The sequence below is a fragment of the Echeneis naucrates genome, chromosome 10, assembly GCF_900963305.1.
Source record: "Echeneis naucrates chromosome 10, fEcheNa1.1, whole genome shotgun sequence".
Lineage (NCBI taxonomy): Eukaryota > Metazoa > Chordata > Actinopteri > Carangiformes > Echeneidae > Echeneis > Echeneis naucrates.
In genome coordinates this window covers 3473740-3496352 of record NC_042520.1, presented here as the reverse complement: position 1 = coordinate 3496352, position 22613 = coordinate 3473740, and the positions used below count along the sequence as shown (strand labels likewise).

At 42.1% G+C, this 22613-nt stretch overlaps 3 protein-coding genes across 4 annotated transcripts in view; 2 read left to right on the top strand and 1 right to left on the bottom strand.

The window, feature by feature from the left end:
- bbs12 (Bardet-Biedl syndrome 12) overlaps positions 1 to 3265 on the top strand; it is a 35138-nt gene extending 31873 nt beyond the window's left edge. For both annotated transcript variants that reach the window (XM_029512304.1, XM_029512303.1), the window contains exon 2: positions 226 to 3265. In XM_029512304.1, the coding sequence (XP_029368164.1) occupies positions 238 to 2130 (1893 nt within the window). In that variant the 5' untranslated portion in view covers positions 226 to 237 and the 3' untranslated portion in view covers positions 2131 to 3265. The remainder of the gene's footprint in view (positions 1 to 225) is intronic.
- A 2268-nt stretch (positions 3266 to 5533) lies between these two features.
- Positions 5534 to 14533, top strand: fgf2 (fibroblast growth factor 2). The gene is made up of 3 exons (XM_029512306.1): positions 5534 to 5813; positions 8579 to 8682; positions 11514 to 14533. Exons 1-3 carry the CDS (start codon positions 5636 to 5638, stop codon positions 11697 to 11699), a joined length of 468 nt encoding a protein of 155 aa, XP_029368166.1. The 5' UTR covers positions 5534 to 5635; the 3' UTR covers positions 11700 to 14533.
- Positions 11137 to 22430, bottom strand: nudt6 (nudix (nucleoside diphosphate linked moiety X)-type motif 6). Its single transcript, XM_029513221.1, has 5 exons — positions 22232 to 22430; positions 20845 to 21048; positions 16467 to 16522; positions 13880 to 13934; positions 11137 to 13490 (listed from the first exon to the last, which is right to left on the bottom strand). Exons 1-5 carry the CDS (start codon positions 22428 to 22430, stop codon positions 13108 to 13110), a joined length of 897 nt encoding a protein of 298 aa, XP_029369081.1. The 3' UTR covers positions 11137 to 13107.
- Between the last annotated feature and the right edge of the window lie 183 nt (positions 22431 to 22613).

The following is a 22613-nucleotide window of genomic DNA, read 5'->3' as shown; positions in this document are numbered from 1 at the left end:
GTTAATTTTTGTCACTATATATATTTTTTTGGACATTTCATAGACCAAATGATAAAGAGAATAATAAAAATATTATTTTCTAGTTATAAAAAATCTAATTGTGAAAATAACCTCAAACTATGGTAATTTTGCAGCTCAAATGACCACAAACATAATACTTTGGGAGTTACTTGGTAAAAAGTATTTTTCATTTTACATCTGTTTGTTTGTTTTGCAACACTTCAGGGATGTCCAGTAATGCTGGGGAGTACAGTTATAAACCATCAGCAACATGTTGGATTGCAGAAGCTCGCAGCGTTGGCAGGAGTCACACATTCCTACTTAGGCCCTGATAAAAATTTGAAGTTTATCCAGGATGACACAAGTGGGGGGTCAGCACTTGTGTGCTCATGCTTTCGTGTGTTGGAGAACCTGGAGCTGACCTGCGCCGTGGGTCAGCTGGTTTATGAGACGGTTCAAGCCCACCAGAAGGTCTATAATACAGGATCGGGATGCCTGCTGTTTCTTGCAGGAGCGTGGAGCCGTGCTGTGCTGGAGTGCCTGCAGAGAGGGATTTCAGTATCACACATTATATCAGCTATGTCGGAAGGGATGGATATATGCCTAGATGTTTTTAGAAAATACAGTATCTCCACAGATGGTCTTGGCGTGGTGCAGTCAGAAAGCTGGACTGAGACGTCTCATGGTTTTGGACTTCAGTTATCAAAGAAACCCATCAAGGCAGTTTCACAGGCAATGGACCATCTACAAGGGACAGGAAATGCTGGTCACAAGCCTCCAAACACTGGGGGGCAAAGGAAAATAAAGCTCAGCAGACATTTTTGTGAGGCCAAGTCAAGAAATGTCTCTGCGGCATCACAACCCAAGCCTCTTAATGTTGCACATATTGCAGAGGGATTGACTCATGGTTGTGTCAGTGCCATGAAATTAGTTGTGGAAATTAATCAGATTCAGTCAAAAAATCATCGAAATATCAGCTGTTCTGCATTTGACATAATTAAAGTGGTGACTTGTGTTCTACCTGGTTTACCTGAGGACCAGTCATGCGTTTTACCGGGCTGCATCGTTCTCCTATCTGCTGAACAGGCCTTGGTCGCACATGACTTGCAAGAACAACACTTGAAAGTTGCTCTCATTAACGGAGATTTGTCAGATTCCTTCTGCCATCTCGGCTTTAGGAGGCCAGCAGGAATGCAGCATGTAAAGAGCAAAATGCCTTTAAGTTCAAGCAAAGAAGAAGAGTGGATGGTAACAGTTTTGGCTCTTTTGCTGAAGCTTGAAGTCAACCTGATACTCATCAGTGGCCTCGCTAACCAGAAAATGATTCAACGCTGCTGCCGTCATCGCATACTTGTGGTGGAAAGAGTCAAGGCTTCCGTTTTGAAGGCATTCGCTGACGACTCAGGGGGTGTTCCAGTTACTTACGTTACACAGCTGAACAAGCAGTGTGTTGGAACACAGGCAAAGATTTTGATATGGAGGGACCTCGGCAGCACTGGGACAGAGTTTTCGACAGCTGTGAATATTTCCTCGGGTGCGAACAGCGGGTTGGCCACAGTAATCCTCACGAGCTGTGTACATGGAAAACTGCAGGCCCTGGAGGATCAGTTTTGGTCCTGTGCTTATCGTTTACATCACGCACTGATTGACAAATCCGTCCTGCCTGGCGGTGGGGTGATAGAAATGCTTTGCATTCATCACCTGCAAAAGCAAGCAGGGCAATGCACAGAGGGAGCAGCTAACCCATACAGGGGAGTGGTGTTGTGCCTCATGGCAGATGGCTTAATTGATTACATAACCACTGTAATGTTTAACACTGGAAGATTGTCAAAAGTCAAAGCCAGGACTTTGGTGAGCCAACAACTGCAGGACTTTAATGGACATGTAGGCACTGCTGCAAAGTTTTCACAACTTTTTTTAGACAGTGGAACAGAGGACACTGCTTTTATCTCCACTGTGAAACCTGTCAGAGCACCACCAATGACCATCTACGATAATGTGAGTGTGAAGCAGGAAGCGTGGAGAAAAGCCTTAGATCTGGTTTTCCTGGTTTTACAGACAGATGCAGAGATCATCACAGGCATTGACCAAAGAACTGATGGTGCAAAAGAAAATCTAATGCTGCTGTGATCTCTCATCTCAAGTGAAGAATTTCATTCTGCACCAGATTTTTTTTTTTAATGATTGGTACAAAATAAAATGTACTTTTTTGTCCGTATAGTGACACTTTTTTATACCACATGGGGGCGACAAAGAACTATATGACATTGCTGTCGGTCTGACACGTGTTAGATGATTGGCCTAAACTCTAATATTGCTGATAAAATATATAAATTGGTGAGACTTATATTTTTAAAACATGTCAATTGAATGAAACTAATTAAAAGTACTATGAGAGGAACAAAATAACTTCTATCTTTTATCTGTTTTCAAAATTGTACATAATATCTGATAGGCTCGTCAACCTTTTCCATTCTGACATGATAGTTATTGGAAGGTAGTGACAAATGAGCATAGGATGATAAAAACACACATTTATTTTCTATAATTTCTTATCCTTTCTACGGCTTTTGTCATTTGGGTTTAGTATACTATTCTCCTCGGGAATCCTAAAATTCAGTTAATTTTTTATTAGTTACCAAGGCTGACTTTATTGATTCTAGACCGTCTTTGTGCGCCCATAAACACCTCGTGTTCACTTCAGCCAGGGAACACAAACGTTACGTGTCCAAAACCATAGTTAAATTATGGAGCATGGGAGGAATTTTGTTGTGCCAATATTTCTTTTCGTCTGGGTACATTTCCTCAACAATATTGGCCTACACTATTTGTAACACTGGCTGGTCTATGCCAGCCGTGGATGGTTTTATGACCTGCTGTCATAATGGGAATAATTGATGGGGACAGAACTCCTCCAGACAGAATAAAAGTTTTTGGTTTAGTCTAATTATGTTCTCTAAGTTATTTTAGATGTTTGACCTCTGGAAATATTTAAGTTAATATTTCCCCTCCTACATGATCATTCAAAGGTCACAGGAATATTTTAAAAAGCACTGATGGAAAAGAGGGTTCATATTTTGAACATGCCTCTCCTTTCTTAATTATTTGACCCAAAAAAAAAAATCCCTTAAAATACCTGTATGAATTACTACCAAATACATAAAGTTGATTAAACCTAGAAATAAAGCGTGGCAGTAATTTGTCAAATGTGAAAATATTCTATCAGATGGTAAGCATAACTCAAAAAGAAATGTCTACGACTTGGAAAAATGAAATACAATCTGAAAACAATCATGGTTCACATGAAAGTAAAACACGCTGTTAGCTATCTTAGACTTTTTCCAATGCTGTATGTTGTATTACAAAGGTGTCAGTTACGACAACATGAGATCTTCCATTTCCTCTCAGATCAGAGAGAGAGAGATTCTAAAAATAGTTTAAAGAAATAAAAAACATTACAAAGACTTTACAAAGGAGCCTTAACAAACTTGACTCATATATATATAAATACATATAAATTACAAGATCCAAGATTGCAAACACAACATTAGAAGGGAGTTAGAGTGGCACAAAGTTGGTGACACATCTGAGTGTCCTTTGTTTTACATCAATATATCCAATAGAACAAAACAACAAACAGTAAAAGTTGGGAAAAGTTGATCTAGTTTTAACTCTTTAACTCTCATGCACTGTTGATTTTATTCAAAATTCTGTAATTCAACTTATGTTTTAGGGTTTAGATCAATTATACGCGATTGCATCTGATCCTAAAACCAGTTTGCATGTTGCCTGCAGAGCTCATAGGTAGCTGTCACCTTCCATCAAGTGCATAAATAAATTAATCTGAGAGGAAACAGGTGCCAGGGTCGAGCAGAATGTGTCACAGGAGTTTATTTTTAGGATGAACCCATAAATCAATTTGAAGACAGTGGTCTGTGTTTATGGTGATTATTTTCATTCCGGATTTGTTTTACTTTCACATGAACAGGTGAGCTGTGGCCTCTTTACTCAGATTATTATTATTATTATTATTAATAATAATAATTCATAATTCAAAATCAAGACTGAATTTACTGTTTATCAGGTTGAAGGCCACTGAAGCCCATCAGGCCAGTTTGACATATTATAATATTCATGCCTACTTGAGAAGAATGTGACGAGTCACTATCAGCCAAACGCTAATTTACTAACATCCTCTTGTCTGTTGTTTATCTCTAGAAACAATACGATGAAAGTCAATTCTCAGTGTAGGATTCTGGCCTGGGATTGAAAAGGTAGAGTGTGTTTTAACAATGTTTTCTGATCCCTCCGATAATGAGTGTCCCGTATTTGCACCATAGTGTTTGGGTTTGAATCGGCCTTTAGTATTGGTGCACGCGATGTGCAGCAACCCTTGTTCTGCCTTTTTGGAGAGTTCTGGATTGAGGCAGTCGGAGGAAATTCATCCCAAAACAACCTGAATCCTTCCTCCAGCTGGCTCCCTCTTTTCACCGCAAGTCTTACAAATGTCTGGGTTCAGTCAGTCATAATGGAGTGGTTGGATGTTAGACGTTTCACTGGCCAGTTTCAGGGTGGTGCTGGGGGGGGGGGGGGCGGGGGTTGTGGGGTGGGCATGGACACCAGAGTGACGTCAACTGAGAGCACAGCTGACTTTCTACCGATCCAGCACGAGTTTCTGATGTGGTTACCCAGAAGCCTTGACCAGCGAGCGCTTATTCTGACAAATGCATGACCCTGTCAGACCAGGAGAGAAGAAACTGCACGAATAAACCCCATCGCTCTCCGGAAAGTTGAGAATAGCAATTAAAATCACTCATTCGTGATGCAGGCCTTTTTATCTAAGCCTCCTGTTGAGTCGACTGCACGTTCTTTTGTTTTATTTATTTATTTATTTATTTTTGCTCACCTATGAATAGCACTGAGGGAATCATGACAAATTCTCTTGCAGCCTGGATAAATGAAAACACTGCTTCTGTTCACGTGGTTGCCGCTGTTCTTGGCTCTCCGTTACATGAAGTTGCGTGCTCGCCATCTCCAACCCCCAATCTTTCCCCAAACCTCCATGCCGTCCTCTCTCCTCTCGGCTTCTGTTGGGTTGGTTACTGAAATCACTGAGCGTCGGTGGGCGTGAGCATGCAAGTCTGTGTTGGTGATTCAAGGGCGCATGCGAACTGAGGCCCGAAGGGGAAAGCCTTCCACACAGATCTAAGCCAGCTGCCCTGCTTTAAACACTCCACAGGAAGAAGAGTTGATGAGAGGGGGGAATCCATATGCATACCCCCACCCTAACAGGCCTGCTCAGAGTACACTGGCAAAGCAGCTGCCAGCTCCACAAACAGCAGACGAGCAGCTACAAGTGGTCCATTTAGAGTTTTGATTGTTAGGTCCTGCTTCAGTTTCTCAGGACTTAAAGAGCACATGCTGCCCTGAGAGGTGGGGTTGCAGGGGGGTGGGTGGGGGTTTCAAGCAGACTGACCTCTGGGGTTAAGAAGAATCAGTTTGTGTGAAGCTCTTTGGAGGAGGGGAGGAGGGAACAGGCAAGAGTTAGTGGGAGGTGGGAGGCCACGGCAGGGCTCCTGCACTGCTCAAGAAGGCAGACGAAGCAGTCGCCGGCAAGCGGGGGAAAGAGGAGGAGATGGCCACGGGAGAAATCACAACACTTCCCCCCACACCTGAAGACGGCGGCAGCGGCGGCTTCCCTCCTGGGAGCTTCAAGGATCCCAAAAGGCTGTATTGTAAAAACGGGGGCTTCTTTTTGAGGATAAAGTCTGATGGGGGAGTGGATGGAATCCGGGAGAAAAACGACCCCCACAGTAAGTACTGCCAGTCCCCTTCTTCTTGCTCTGCACAGCACACAAAGCTCCTTTATGATTTTAATATGCAACAGGGCAGTAAGACTGAACCAAAAGAAGGGGAAAAAAAAAAAAAAAAAAAAGGAAAGATGAATTTTCCAGTTGACTGTGGGACAGTCTCCATTTGAAAACGAGTGTAGCTCAACCCCTGGAAAGTGTAATAACTCCAGACAAGTATGCCTCAAATTTTCTCGATCAATGGGAACTTTGATGGAATATGCCAGTTGTGTTTTTAGTAAATGTTGTTCACCATGCTGAGTCACAGCCATTCACACTGCTCACTGTGTGGTTTACGTCACACGAGAAGGCACAACAGGGAGTTAAAAACCAGGACGAGTGAAAGTCTGACTCAAGAGGTGCCTATCAGTGTTTGAGGTCAATGAATTTAAGCCTAATAAGTCGAAACATTATACTATTAATCTAAATTATCCATAAATATACAGTTACTGCTTATCTTGCCATCAGTTGAACAATATTTATTGAGAAAGTTTTAAGATGTTAAAGTGAAAGCATGAATGTGCTTTTTTTGCCTGAACAACTGCGATACCTTTCTGTTTGTATCACTGATTACTTTTGTGTATGTCTCCTAAGTTGCATCAGTAAGTGGGAGGGGTGAAGGGGGGGGGGGGGGGGGGGGGGGGGGGGGGGGGGGGTGGGGGGGGCACGAAAGTTGGGTTTCTTCCTAGGAAAACACATGGTTGGAAGTGTATTGCCTCAAGATCCAGCATGACATTTCCAGCAGGTGCGCCTGAAACAGATGTCTGATATGGAACCAAGTTAAGGAGCGAGAAGCTAGTTTAATTTAATTCTGTTAACTTTTAATTGAGTAACATTCACTCAGACTTATGAACATGAAGTTGTAGTTTTAGTTTGTTTGAATCAAGAAAAAACTTTTCCCTTTAGTAGTAGCCTGTTGCGGGTACAGAAAGAAATACATTTGTAATGAGTCATTACTCCGGAATGGGCATTAATCATTTAACTCTTTTCTTCCGGTCACCAGAACTCTGCTTCATCAATGGACCTTTTGTTAAACTTCTGATGGACCTGCCAGCTTTTTAGACAACACAACATACCTGCCAGTTAGAGCTGGAAATGTTAACCAATATATCCAGAGATCCTCCGCTGGGATTTGTCTTCTTTGTGATGTCTCATACCAAAGTTTACCAAAGGACCATACTGTCCATCAACACTGCCACAAATGGCACAGAGACTCGAGCAGTCAATGAGGGGTTTGCCTGTGGGGGATATAATAAGCCTTATCCAAGCACACTGAGAGTAATTATAAGTTGTTGGTTTTTGTTTTTTTTTTCCTCGAGGAAGAACACCTCTTTGATCTGTTATATGAATCACCCACACAGCGAGCTTGATTGCAGACAGATGTGTGTCTATCCAAAGACTTAATGTGGATTAATTCGTGACAGAACCCCTTAATGGTACTAAAGAGAGGCTCGGCTTCCTTTTTGGTGGTTTTGCTTCATGTGGTGGCAAACAGTATCGCCAAACTGAAAGTGTGGACATGGGAGAGCGTCTCACATCCGACAGGTACCGGACCATAATGCTGCTGTTTGATGCTTCATTCATTACTGCTGACAGAGTGTCAGCCAAAACATGGAGGAGGCCACAAGAGATAAACCAACTTAGCATCAATGCTGATTTTTGTCTGCTTTCACAAAAACTACAACAATTTAAACATAATACTTACATGTAACTAATGGGAGCACTATGGGAGTCTGTTTTTGCTACTAGGTTTACTGAGAGATTTAAAATGTGTGACATGATATTGAAGGAGATGAAGCTCATCATTACACGTTAACCCCTGTGAGCTGAATGAGACGGTCGGGGCACCGAAATAGTTAAAGTTTGAAAATGGGGTGTCTGAAGTTGTATTTTAAGATTCTTCCAGGCATGAATATGGGAAATATATATAATGTAATTTTTACAATGACAGGAAGGTGAATGTTTCAGTGCTCCCAAATAGTTTCACCCTTTTTTTTTTTTTTTTGGAGGGGAAGTTTAAATCAGCAGCGTCAGACTCCTCCAAACCTCACTGTAATTCAAACTGATGCTCTACAGAGGAAATGCAAACAAGCTTCTGGACCACACTCCCAGACATTTTTAAAAGTGTGCTGTCACAAGCTGTAGAGCCTCCTGCAGCATTTTTTTTATTTCTGTTTTAGCTATTTTTCTACGAGATTGTTCATTTTCCCGGCTCTCAACAACCTCACCACAGCAGGTGGCTAAAAAGCTCAGATGAACCCACTCTATGCCAACCGCCCTGCCCCAGAGCACATCTGCAGGATGTGTTGACTAAATGGGCAATTTTCCACTTTAGCTTTATATGTTTCCTTGCCTGTGACAGAGTGGGGCTGTGCACCCGGCGAGCGTCCCCCTCTGTACTCTTAGCTGTGAAGGCCTCACTTGTTACAACCATGGCTGAAAATTGCTGTATTAATGGCTTCATCCCACAGAGTGACTTGTTTTCTTGTGTTTTGTCAGTCATAGCTAAATTTACGGTAATAAGAGGCCGCTGATTAGTCACCCCCAAAGACAAAACTATTTAAATGTGATGTATTATACAAGTAGAGGGACTTCAGATGTTTCTGTCTCCTTTTTTTATGCACTAGACATGACATTATCTTTCCTTACAACCAAATACAAATGTTTTGTGTCTTTGCTTACTTCAAGTAAACTCTTTTTTTTTTTTTTGTTTTTTCTGTCTTCCTCAGTTAAACTTCAACTCCAGGCGACCTCAGTGGGGGAGGTGGTGATCAAAGGAGTTTGTGCTAACCGTTATCTGGCGATGAACAGAGATGGCCGACTGTTTGGAGCGGTGAGTGAGCTGGAATTAAAAAAAAAACAAAAAACCCAACAGGTTCTGTTTTTCAAAGACGTCTGAGGATTATCTAAATTAATTCCTGTAAAATCATACCATATAATTTTTCTGAAACTGTGCAAATTTTTTTTCTTCCTCTTACAAATGTGTTGCTTACCTAAATGTCTCCCAGTTGGCAGAAGCCTCAGCGCTTTGTCAAGCAAAGTTCAAGCGGCTGTGTTTTGGAAACTAAACATTTACCAGCCACCTGACAAGAAATCCTCCCTCGCAGGGAAAGAATTAGGGTGACGCTCGTGTGTCATAGTCAGTACTTAGAACAACGAAATGATTGTCACATTAGATAAGCTCCGTTTAGTCATGTTCTCTTCTGTTTTGACCAGAATTTGGGACCAACAAACCTCATCATTTTTCTCTTTCTTTCCATCCTGGAGTCTTGTCTTGTCTGCTGTCAAGCTGCTGTGGCCAACAACATCATGATACCGGTCTTTGCACTGCTGAGTAATTTACATGACTTAAATCTAATCCTCGATTTGTGAGCCACGGGCACACGCAGTTCAGGCTAGGAAAGAAACACATTTAATGACAAGATTCCCCCGTGAGTCCAGATGCCAGTGGGACAAAAAAAGCTGTGGGGGTGAATGATGGGATTTGGAGTATTTAGAGGCTTTCACTGTGAATTCTTCAAATCTCCTGCAGCAACCTGACAGTTACGGTGGTAATGAGGATGGTAGAGAACTGGGCCGTACCAGATTTCAGAGACAAGAACTGAACAACAAAGATACTTTAGGAGCTGCATTCAACTCTAGATTGGTTCATTAAGTGGTGGAAGAATGTATTTTACCCAGACGTAGTAAAATTTGTGAATGAGAAATGTTTTGAAATCAACAGAAAGGATAACATTTAGAAAATAGGTGGAGGAAGAGACTGAAATGAATCAAAGAGAATTAAAGAGAAACGATATTCCTAATTGGAACGTCCTTGTTATCTGTGTTGCATCTGCTTTTCTGCAAAGTGCACTCAGTCTATTGGAAGGTTTTACTGGTAGCATACACTGAGCTTTGGGTCCAGCAGCAAGACGTCTGCAGAGGATTTTAAGAGCTTTGAATGTCTGCAGGAAATGAAGGATTATCAGACAGACCGGCAGGCAAACTGTTTACAGTTGTTCACTGCTCAGATGTTCCATAAGAAAAATTACATTTGATGTGCTGTATATGAACTATGGATGAAATGCAGAGGCAGCTTTATGTGCTTGTAAAAACTCATTTGGCAGAGAAAGGAAAAATAATATTAATGATAAAGTTATCTGAGTGGATTCGCCAAGTGTTGCCAGTGTTGTAGCTTTTAGTGGTGCAGTGGCAGCATGAAGTGTTGGCAGCTGATGTGGTTCGGTGGTGGTGAAGATTTGCCAAGAGTCCATGTAATTTGAAAGATGCATTTCCCTCCAATGAGAAGCTGCAGCAGTGAGGTGCCATCCAACAAGACATAACCCAAACTTTTCTTATTACCATGTGCAAAAGAAAACAATATTATGTTGTATGTAGAGTACAATTTATAAAAAAATAAAATAATTCCCCTAATTTAGCACCATGAATGGAGGAGTCCCAAATATGGATAAACCAGGATTGGAGAGATTAGATTAGATTTGGAGCAATTTATTTTCGCTTATGTAAATAATGTAATTGATTTAGATTATTGTTCTAGTGAGAAGCTCTGCACGAGTTTCAAATTGTTTTCAACATTTATTCAAAAATAAACCTTCAGCCAAGTAAGATCACTCAAAACAGTCACCCAGAGATGTGAAACTATTACAGATTACTTTTGGTCCATAAAATCCCAAATATATTATCTTATAGATATGAATACTTTGCTCATATTCCTACAGTTCATATTTTTATTCCTGATTTTTTGTGATTGTGTAGTCATGCATGATGATTGCAAACTAAAAGAAAATGACTAAGCTTCATGGTCAGGTATGACTTAAGGCATGACTTAAGGCAGAAAACTAAAACAAAAGCCTCCTGTGGGAGAGGGTGAGAGCAGTTAACGCCCAGAAGAGTGAGATTTTGACCAGACACTGTGTATTTCATGTTTTCTTTGTGTTGTGTACAAAAGGATAATGTTGAGATGGGGTCAGTGACACGACAGCAGAGCGATCATGTCACTAAAAACCGAGCTTCGTGTCCTCGGGTTGATAATTCATTTCTGCTTTCTTTGGTTTGTTGTTTGGGATTATCGTGCCGTTCTTCATTCACCTCTGAGTTTTGTTTTAGATTCAGATAAACTGAAGGGAAAAAAACTGTCCAGAGCTGTAAAGAACTTCTCAGCCAGGCCTGGTTTCCTTAGAGGAAAGAAACTAAATGTATATATGTTAACAAAATTCTTCTAAGTTAAGTCTCCTTCAACATAAAGGTGACATTTAGTTTCATTAGTATTTTATGTGGTAATTTGATGTCATAAAATGGCTGCATACACATTTTCTGCACATTTACAGTAATTCAATTAACATTTAATCCAAACAAAGTCACTTATTTGATTAAATGTTTAGAACACACAGGCAGATAATTATTATTAAAACACAAAAAATATTTATTTTAAATGCACCTGATGAATTAAGGTCAGTTTCCATAAACTGGAGCACTGACAATAAGGAGTAACATTGTCATAGCTCATATTACAGACTCATGTCACACTGTTTGCATATTTCTTCATCTTGCCAGATTATTTACATTGTACCAGGATAGCAAAAAATTTGACCCTCCCAGCACAGAGCACAAAAATTTAATTCAGCATGCCTCAAAGAAAGTTATTTTCCGTGTCTTCCTCTCCAGAGACGAGCCACAGATGAATGCTATTTCCTGGAACGGCTCGAGAGCAACAACTACAACACCTATCGCTCCAGGAAGTACCCAAACATGTACGTGGCGCTGAAGCGAACAGGCCAGTACAAGTCCGGAAACAAAACTGGACCAGGTCAGAAGGCCATTCTCTTTCTTCCAATGTCTGCCAAGTACTAGTCTGGGATCTGATTGAGAAATATTCAAGTCTTAGCGGCAACGACAAAGAAGAAGATGTGACGGGAGTGTTGCCCGAAATAGCTGTGATCCTTTCAAACTGTTTCATCTTTACAGTTCATTTTTTTTGTGTTTTTTTTTCTCTTGAGCATGCCTTCTCCAATTCAGCTTTACTTCCAAAACCTTGGCACACACTCACATCTGGCTGCTCCAAAAGAAGAAAAAAAAACTAACCCAAAAACAAAACTAAAACTACCAACATTATTTGTTGGTTTGATCAGCACAGATATTCCCACTGTGGCCGAGGGAAACTTTCTGGTCACAGATCTGACTCTTCCCCTTCACCAAAGGACTGTATGTCTGAGTTTCACACCTCCCAGATGAACAGGACTAAGAGGATTCACTCAGACCCTGAAATATTGTGACTTTATAAAAGACAAGAAAGCTCCACAAATAGAAATTTTATATAATTACACAATATTTTGTTTGACAAAACTAAATCTTCATAGTGAAAACACTAAAATCAAAATGCAGGCACCTTTTTGTTTTTGTTTGTTAGTTTGTTTTACAGTCAGCATCTTTACGTCACTTCAGCTGGTGAAACCCTGGATGTGTTGTTGTGTGCGTGGTGGGACAGGAGATTCAGTGTCTCAGAGTTTTAGCAGCTGCGTGTGGAGACAGTTTGGTGAGAATTGAAAACGAAGTGAAATCCAACATTCAAGTCACCTGTAAACTCAGAGATATACGGCCGACACACGCGTACACATCTTTGTCTGCAGCAAATCGGCAACATCAGCCGCAATACACACGCCGCACATCCAGTGTGTCAGTGGTGAAGGGGCGGTAGTAGGTTTCCTGCACTTCTCAGAATTATCTATCGGAATTCCCTCGGTGGCTGTATCGTTTGAGATTAGTGCAAGATGTCTTAATGTTGCACTGCAGCGAAGCATGATGATCAATGAAAAGCAGGATCCCTGGGGGACGAAAGATGCTTTGTATTTTTATACCTACATAGTGGGCTGCTTTAGCAAAGCAGCTAATATTATTATTCCATTAATAAATTAAACTAGATAACAAGCTAAAATGAGCTAAACTCCCTGTAGATTTCAGGATAGTACCTTTAAATATAAAATCAGCTGCTCACAGCCACCGTTGCCTGGCAGCTGCTGACATCCAGTAAATGCTGAATAAACCGTGCGAGACTGTGCAGTCTTGCAGGTAACACAGTGGTGTAGTCCCTTTAAAAAAACTAAACAAAACAGTGAATGTGCTTCAATTCACAGATCATTGCACCATCGTAACAGTTAGTGTATGAAACACACTGCAAATATTAACTAAATATGACTAAAAACCGTCTGTCAACGTAACACAGTGTGATCATCATCAGGTCAGATCCGGAGCACATCATCAGCTAGGATTTTGGTGTTGGGGGAAGCTGTCTGTGGTACAGCTGGTAAAACATCCCAGAGTAGACCGCAGGGAGCTCCTCCATGGTGAGGTCGATCTTGTCGAAGCCCTGCTCCAGGCCGTGAAGCAGGAGCTTGGCCACGCGGGACGTTATGGGAGTGGTGTTGTCCGTCTTGGCCAGCTCGGCGAGGCCCAGCCACTCGCAGCGCAGGCACTCCTGAGTGCAGAAGTTAATGTCGTAGGTGAGCGGCCGGAGTCGGCAGATGATGTACATGTCCGACATGCCGAAGGCCCCGGGGTGGTTGTGCTGCTGCCGGATGCTGAGCAAGGACCGGAACTCAGAGCGAACGCCAGTTTCCTCCAAAACTTCTCGAACGGCTGTGGCACCTGAGAAAAAGATCAGTCACAGTGTGTGCATGAAGAGGCATTCAAAAGATCCTGATAAGGAGGAGGGCACTTCAGCTCCCTTGTCAGAGTCACCCTGCAGATTGATGTTAAAATATATGGGGAGGGAAAATAAAACATATTTTTTTGTAAAGAACCTCTGACGCTGCTTTTTGGGTTGAGTCATGTATATAAAATTAAAGCTGCTTTTAAAATGTTTAAGAAGGTGAATCGGGAGAGACTCTTTGCATATATATCATGTACCTTATTTTGTTAAGTTCAAATGAATGTAAATGTATCACCTTTAATCACAGTAGTAAAACTGAAAGGATTTAGCAACAGATGTACTGTATTAGTTTTTTTTTTTTTGCTCTGTTGAACGTGACTCTCACCGATATTTTCTCCTGGATCAGACAAACCACCGGGGAACTTCCAAGCATTCTTTGTCTGAAATTCAAGAGCACAAAAATAATCAAACTTTAACATCAACGTAGTGATAGGTGGCACTGCTGTAAATGTTTCTTCGGTAAAGCATTTTTAGGTCACTTGTTTGTTGAAAGCAGTGGAAACACTTTAAAGGCCGCAGTCGTCAGTACTAGATTTTGCGTACAAAGTGTTACGTCTTATGTATCTGAGTTAATGATTATACACACAGAGATGTTTAATGCTCTGATCTGAGCACGTTTTATATTCAGTTCCTCACTTTGGAGACTTTTGATGCGGTGAATTATGTGTCTTCCAAAAACTGTTTCACCACTCATCCTTGATATTTAATAACAGTATGCTGCTGGTTAAATTATGAAGTCAGTGTTGTGTGTGTGTGTGTGTGTTTGTGTGTATATCTATTTTTGTAGTTACTTATTAATTTTGTACGCTGCGCTACATTTTCAGAATCGCCATTTCCTCTTAGATTTTAGTGTTCCTCATGGGGAACACAAATGCACTACGGCATTTATTTTTATGTATTGTCAACAAAATACTATATTTTTGGAAGCTGTTTCTAACTTGTGCTGGTAGGCGAGAAGAAATAAAGAGATTTTGTATTACTCTTATCAGTGTAATTGCTGTGGTTTTTCCAGGGTAAAAGGTCTTATTCCCACTGGGGAAATAATAATCCCACAGATCTGGTGGAAGCACGCCTGCCGTATGAGAGCTGTTCACACCAAATCTACCTGGAGATGGTGTCTAACTGCTGTTGGACAACGGTAAAATTAAACGCTTTTGTCCACGGCATCTTTCATCTCTCTGATGGATGAAATCGCCTGGAGTCCACCAGGGATCTGTTACCCGTCTTTCGTTATTGATGCGAAAGCGATAATGTCCTGATTTCCCCTCAGGAAGTTCATAACCTTTCATGAGGTCTAAACTGAGTTGGTCTGCCACAGACGTTCAGCTGCCAAGGGCCAGACTGTTACAGAACCCATTTCCAGTAAACAGCTCGATGGGTAGGAGGAGGAGGAGGCCAGGAAGAGATAAAATACTCCCCACACTTCCAGACCTCTAACTGCTTCCCTCTGCTTCTTGACAAAAGCCATCAAGATGCATTATAGGCTCTCCGGGTTCCTGAGTGGGAGATGTTGTATGTTGAAATGAAAACCAACAGGTCCACTTATATCCTATCAATTAGACTCTGAGCTACATTAGTCATCTAATCCAGCCGGAGCTGCACGTGTCCCTCCTCAGTCCTCTTCTACCAGAGCTGCTGAGACATCAACAAAAACATTTGAGGGGGGGTGGTGGAATGTTTTGGTTTAAAAGGACTGATTTACTCAAACTACAGATATCTTAAGATTTGGTCTTATTATGAAAACATCCGAACAGAACCATGATGGTGTCTGTTCTTCTCCTTTCAGCCAACTCTGAACTCTGAACTGATTTTCATCACCTAGTGTGTGTTAGCATTGTTGTGATCATTTAAACAAAAGGTGTCAAAATTTCTGATTTTAGGTCATGGTTTTGTTATAATTCAACCTGTGTCCAGTTTTTTTATCTTGACACCATTTTAAGCGAAATGACTTTTACTTCCTGCCTCAGTAATATCAATATGAGCTATTTGGTACTCCTAAAAAAAATAATAATTGCTTTCCAAATTACTGCATCATTTTGCAATCACCTCCTTACAAAGTGGCTGCAATGTCATTTTGGCTGAGTGAGAATATAAACAAATCTGTGTGGAAGGGTTTTCTAAAAAAAGGGAGCCTGTTGGAAGTGAACCAAATAACAGCTTGACCGCCACAGTGGGACTTTGTGAGGGTCGACAGAAACACACACTCAAAGATGTTTGAGCGCATTCAGCTCATGTAAACACTTGTGTTTGCTTGAGGTCAGCTAATGTTGTTGTGGTGCTAAATGTGAAAGGGGGAAGGGAGGGGGGGGGGGCGCGAAGCGAAGCTGAGGTTCTGGGGAGGACTTCACATTTGGATCAACAGAGGCAACACACAAGTAACTAAGCAAACAAAACTAATCTGACCTTTTCAGCAACAGCATCGCTGCTGAGGATGGAACACTCAACAACGGGTGAAGCAGTAATGGCTGCCGGACTACCTGCCAAAATTATTATTATTAAAAAAAAAACATGTTCTGCCAATAAAATATAAGGTATTCCTTCTATTTTCATGTTGTGAAATCCTGATTAACATCCATCTCTGCTGCTTTCAGGGCCTCGTGGGGTTGGAGAGAATCCCAGGCCTCATATATAAACAACAACCATTCATGTCCACATTCACACCGACAGGCAATTTAGAGCCATCAATTCACCAATTCTTTGGACCTTGGTAGGGCCAGAAAGAAAACTCAGACCTCTGGGTCACATTCATCATGCCCTAAAATTCTGTACAGTTCTCAAAGGTCGAGTGGAGTTTCTGTTTTCACCTCACTTTACTTCGACACTGTGCATTCATTTTGAAGTAAAACGTGAAGAAAATAAAAATATCTTGTTGTCTTATTGGAGGTGACGTCCGCTGTGTGACGGACATGTACCTTATTTCGGTCTTGGACCACAAGGACTTTTCCATTGGACTCGTCAACCACTGCACCTGGAGGAGGAGGAGGAGGAGGGAAATAAGAAACAGAGAGAAACAGTAACCATTTTAAAACCACTTTAAATACGATGTAAGCACTTTTCCCCAAGTTTATACAGCAATCTGATCCACCTTGGTACTGAAAGAGTTAACGTGAGAACAATTTAAATGGAGGCCTGCTGGCAGAGAAGCTGAGAGTTAATTATTAGGTCGGAGATGACTTAAAACTTGCACAGTGTTGAGGAAAAAGCCTGGACTTGAGTCTCAGATAACAGAACGGCTGCTCGGCCCCATGTTGAATATTAACTACGTTCGCAGACAAACCCGACAACTAAAGGATAACAACATTACTACGCCTGATGCTTGCGTTTAAGAAGGTGAGGATTTCATTTTATTGGGAGGGATGGCCGACCGTAATGAAGAGCTACTTGCCATGTTTCAAAGCAGCTTAGAGCGCATTGGTGCTTTAGTGTCCGCGGCGGACTTAATAAATAAACATGGCCGCCCATTGTTGGATCGTCTCTACACAAAGCTTTGTGTCTCACTTGTTTGGATAAATGAAGTAACTTAACTGTTTGGATGAGGGATGAAAAATACACTATTGATGCATAAAGTCAGCTGAACTGGAGAACAGCCTGTTTCAGGTTGTTGTAAATTCAGACATCATGCTTCGACTTTTGGGAGCCTTAACCTTGCTCCTGCGGTAGCTGATGTTCTGGCCACTTGGGGGCAGCAAAATCAAGCTATCAACACAACACTGGCATCGCCTCCAAGTTCGTACGGCAGACTGGCGGGCTTACGGTTTTCCAGTTTCCACACCTGGAGTCCTTCTTTCACTCCCTGTCAGGTTCTGTTTTATTCACCATCATGGCTCTTTAGCTGTTAATGCTAAATGTCCCGAAGTGTTAGTTTTTGTCTGATGCTGGGAAAATGATGTCCAGTCATTTTATTTTAACTCAAAGCGAAATAGTAATGTTGTGTTCCTGACTACCAAAGCTGCCAAAAAACTCTTTTCATCTACTACAGAATTGGAAGATTTTTCTTCTTCTTTCATCCATTTCCAAAAACAAAGAGCATCCATGTCTGAAAACAGTCGAAAATCAAAAAGGACAGAGGTGAAGACAAAAGACAAAATTGTTGACCTCCTTTTTCTCTCCTCGTAGAGTGTTTTCTTTTTCAGCAGGTAATGACGGAGAGGAGCAGTTGTGTGCAGCTGACAGCTCAGGACGACGATGACGACGACGGCGACGACGACGAAGAGGAGGGAAAAACGGGCCGCTCTCTTTTCCGGCCTCCCCGCCTGACCAAACGAGACGGGCCTCCTTAAATGAGTGTCACAGATGTGTAAATAGGGATGGGTCGCCTTAAAAGCCTGACTTGGACTTCCAAGTGGAAATTGATGTCATCCCTGATCCCCGTGCCATATGGCACTTCACAGGAGGAGGCCGCTGCTGCTGAGGGAGGCTATCATTACGCAGCCTTCAGTCCAGGAAACAAAATGCTCAGTCGGAGCAGGGGGGAAAGGGAATTGGATTTATGAGACAAAAAGTCCAAGAACAATCAACAAAGTGGCTTTTGTTAGATAAAATAATAATATTAATAAAATAGATAGCAACTTCAGGTTACAGTTTATCTCTGGGCCATAAAAAAAAAAGGTTTATAGGAAATAAATTGACCAGGAGTGAAAAGTTTTTCAGGTAAAGTCATTAAAGTTACTGTTAAAGCACAAGATGAAGCTGATGAATTAGTTTTCATACTCTACTTGAGGGAGCCAAGGTAACACTCAGTCCAAAACTCAATTGTTAAAGGTTTCATGACTAACAGCGTGAAGTGCCGACCCATAAAAACACAATGATGCTCATTTGTGTGTGCTTCATCTGAAATGTATTTCCTGTGTTTGGGTGGATGCAGGATATTTACTTAGAGAACAGGGAATTTAGCACGGCTGCAGACTGGCCGAGTAACATCTATCTATAGTTATAAGCTTGTTTAGGTTTAATCATAAAACAAACTTAGTGACTGAATATTTCACCTTTGACCTCGATATTAACCTGGCCTCCACCTTCAGGCGGAGATCTGACCTCTTCCTGAAGCAGCCGGTCGGTAATAAACTGAGAATCAGGCCCATTTTCACATAGATTTCAACACAAAAGGACATCTACGGCTGACGTCTATGGGTGCGTGTCTCTGGACGGAGAGCTCTTGTTATATCTTTTAGCCACAGCATCCTCAAACGCTGTTTACATTCTGAGTGGAAAGAACATTACTCCAACTGATCGAATGACTGATGCACCGCTGCAGCCGTTCTCTTCCAGACACCAGGTCCAATCCCTCAGATCAGGAACTCTGCCAACTGCGAGAGCTGATCCGAGACCTGCGTTGTTTTGTTTTTTGTTTTATGATCAGTCCTGTGTTAACAAATGAACTAGAATGGAAACCATGAATTTTATTAACGTACAAAGAACGTGAGCAAAACTTTGAGTCGGTCCCATCATGGCCAGAAATCTGGTTGGATTGATAACCTGGATTATTGGAACAACGTCTGCCTGCGCCGACACATCATAGTGCACAAAGCTTCATAATAACACATGATGGGGACAAAAAAAAAAACAGTCCACACAACTTAAGTCTTTCGGATTTGGATCAATCTGACCCCTGAAAAAGTTCTTTTCATATCTGAGTTAAGGTCTAAGAGTCTCATCAGCTTTTGTTTCCTTTGCCTGGCAGTCAGTCGTAGGATGATATAAAATGTTTAATCACTGTAAGAATAAGTGAGGAACTTGAACTCGGCTGAAGATTCAGACTTTTTCCTCTCATCTCAGGCAGATCACCGGACACATTTTTGACAGCGATGAACCGAGTGTCTGCACAGCTGTGTATTTCAGATTCCTGATCTTTGTTTCATCATTGTTTCCCCCCTCCCTGATGAGGGCTGATGAGGGGGAAATTGTGGTCCCCCTGCCTCGCTGAAAGATGCTCTGGACATGTTCTGACATGCTTCAAATGCATTCAGTGTGAAGTGGTGAAGGAACAAAACAGCACTTCGCCCCCTGGCGGACAATCTGGAGAGCAGCAGTTCCCCCCCTTTGTCGCCTCTCTCTCGACATTCACAATCCTGATGACTGAATTTCCATCTACGCAAGTGAAACCGGCCAAAAGTTGAAAAACACACAACAGCCCAACAGAAAAACAAACTGCGACATGTGCCGACTGACTTCAGGCAGGCCGCGGCCGGCCTGTTGTAGGAAATAAATAAAATCCAGCTCTGCTGCGGCCTGATGCCGGCACAAAGTCAACTTTGCTTCCATGTCAGTAGCAGTTTTGGTCAGTCGGGGGTAAAGTCAGAGCAGACGGATCTCTGCCGGGCTCAGTCTGGAGGCTCTACAGCGAAAAGAAGCCTGATAGACGCCAGAATCAGAGCGCACACATTAAATCATGTCAAATAATCTGATACTGCATTTCTGAGCAGAGCACCAAAGATGATGATGAACAGTTCCTTTATTTAATCAACTGTTATTTTCATTGTTGATTAACTGGAGGATTATTTCCTTAATTAATTGAAATTAACACCCAGAGATATTTAGATATCTAATATCTAATTGTTGTTTCATTAATGTTGCTTTTGACTGTTGAATGTTTTGATATTTTTACCTTTTGTATTTTTGACTCTGATGTAATTGTACCGTGTTCGTAATGCGCTGCGGTTCTGACCTCCAGGGATGTTAGGTTTTCACCGTGGTTTCTTTATTTGTCAACCAGATCACACAAAAGGTACAAAACCACCAAATTTGGGAGAAGGATGTGCCAGAGAAGAACTTGTTTTGGTCCAGATCCGGTTGAAGCTCAAGCAGATCCAGTACCCGCTTTTTGTCACTTTCCTGAACGTTGTGAAATCGCTCATTTTCTCAGACTTTAGGCAGTTTTATGAGGAAACAATATTTGGATCCTGATGTGAAAAAAAAAAAAAATGACTTTAGAGCGTTTGGTTCAGACCCAGATGATAATCTGGGACGTGTAGGATTACTCGCTTTAAAGATTGTGTACTTTACGTACTCTCTCTGTGTAAAAATGTGTGTTCAGCAACAATCAACTGTGATAGCTTGAGTGTTTAGAAAGCAAACACACATCAGAAATGTTGCTGACAGGCCAAACTCTGGATTAACAGTCACTTAGATTGGTGCAGAAGCTTCCACTCTCACACTTTAACTCGTTCGACAAAACAATCTGAAGTGAAAACTACATTTCACCCTCTTTGTCAGCCCTGACAACCCTAAAAGCTCGGAGACGTGCTCAGTGTTATTTAGTCAAATGAACTTGGAGAATGGAGGAATGTTTACCTGCCACCCCGATTTGGTGAGTTGCGAACCCGGGCAGCCTGCTCTCGCCGTCCCCCAGCCAGAGGGCCAGGACGGCCTGGTCGTGTGCGGCGTGGTGGAAGGTGAAGCCGTGGGTGGAGGCCGCGGCGGCGCATCGACTCAGCGAGATGGGCACTCGGAGCCACACCGCCACCTTCCCCTCAGCTTTCCACTGCGACAAAGACTCTGTGGAGAAGCCGAGGCCAGATTGAGTTTCTCCAGTTGGACAGCGAACAGCAGAAACATGGAAAAACAACAGATAGTTCTAAATCACATTTCCTCTTAACTGGATTAAACAAAGCAAAAAACAGGACGCTTAAAAAGATAAAGAGAGAACGAAAAGCAACAGGCACAGTTCGGGGGAAGTTGGCTTGATGTCATAGAAACAGATTTTCCAAATGGAGCAACGATGAAATAACTGCTGGAACAGTCGAAAAGGATGAAGAAGGAAATAAAACAAATTACAAACCTTTTAACTGTTCATTTAATGGTATTAATTTAGTTTTTCAGCAAAGAAAGAAGAAGAAATAACTGCTTTTGAAAAGTCAGGATTAGAAGTGCACAAACTTAAAGAAAACCATCAGCATAAATCAGTCAGAAAGAAAAATTAGGAGCTAATTAATGATGGTTTGATAAAAGCTTTAGCCGTCCTTGTAAGTGAAAATATTAAAGCCACTTTGCTCTGAATGAACCAGAAATGATTTCATAGAAGTTTTCAAAGAAAAATAATATCAGGTGAACATTCAGCTGCAGAAACGAGAGACACACACACACAGACAGACACACACACACAGACAGAGACAGACACACAGACAGACAGACATACAGACACACACACACACACACACACACATACAGACACACAGACAGACAGACAGACAGACACAGACACAGACACACACACACACACACAGACAGACAGACACACACACACACACACACACACACACATACAGACACACAGACAGACACAGACACACACACACACACACACACACAGACAGACAGACAGACAGACACACACACACACACACACACATACAGACACACACAGACAGACACACAGACAGACACACACACACACACACACACACACACACACACACACACACACACACACAGACAGAGACAGACACACAGACATACAGACACACACACACACACACACACACACACACACACACACACATACAGACACACACACAGACACACACACAGACAGACAGACACACACACACACACACACACACACACACACACAGTGTGTGTAGAGAGGCTGCAGCAGGTTGGTGATTCGTGAGTTAACGAGAATACACAATTTGTTTATTGTGTATCAGTCTCGCGACATCCAGGAAGAAAACAAACGAACCTTGCAGTAGTCGGCTGAACAAACTTTCGCTGACGTCAGCAGGTAGACCGACTTCAGCCAGGTTCACCGTGACCCCGCCGAACCGGTCCACTTTCCCCGTCAGCCCCCCGCAGCTCCCGCTCGCCGTGCGGGACGCCGGAGAGAAGAAGCGTCCTCTCGTCAGAGAGAAGAGCTTGGAGGCAGAGCTACGAGCAGCCATGTTTCCTCTGCAAAAATAAACACATCCAGAAATAAAAAAAAAAAACCTCCAGAGGAGCGAGTGACGGGTCAGAGCCGAGCCGGCATCAAGCTGCGGTGCGGTGCGGGACAGTTACGTAAAGTCCGCCCCGGAAGTTGCGTAAATACCGTAATGGTTAGAGAAAGAGCTCACGAGGAATGCTGC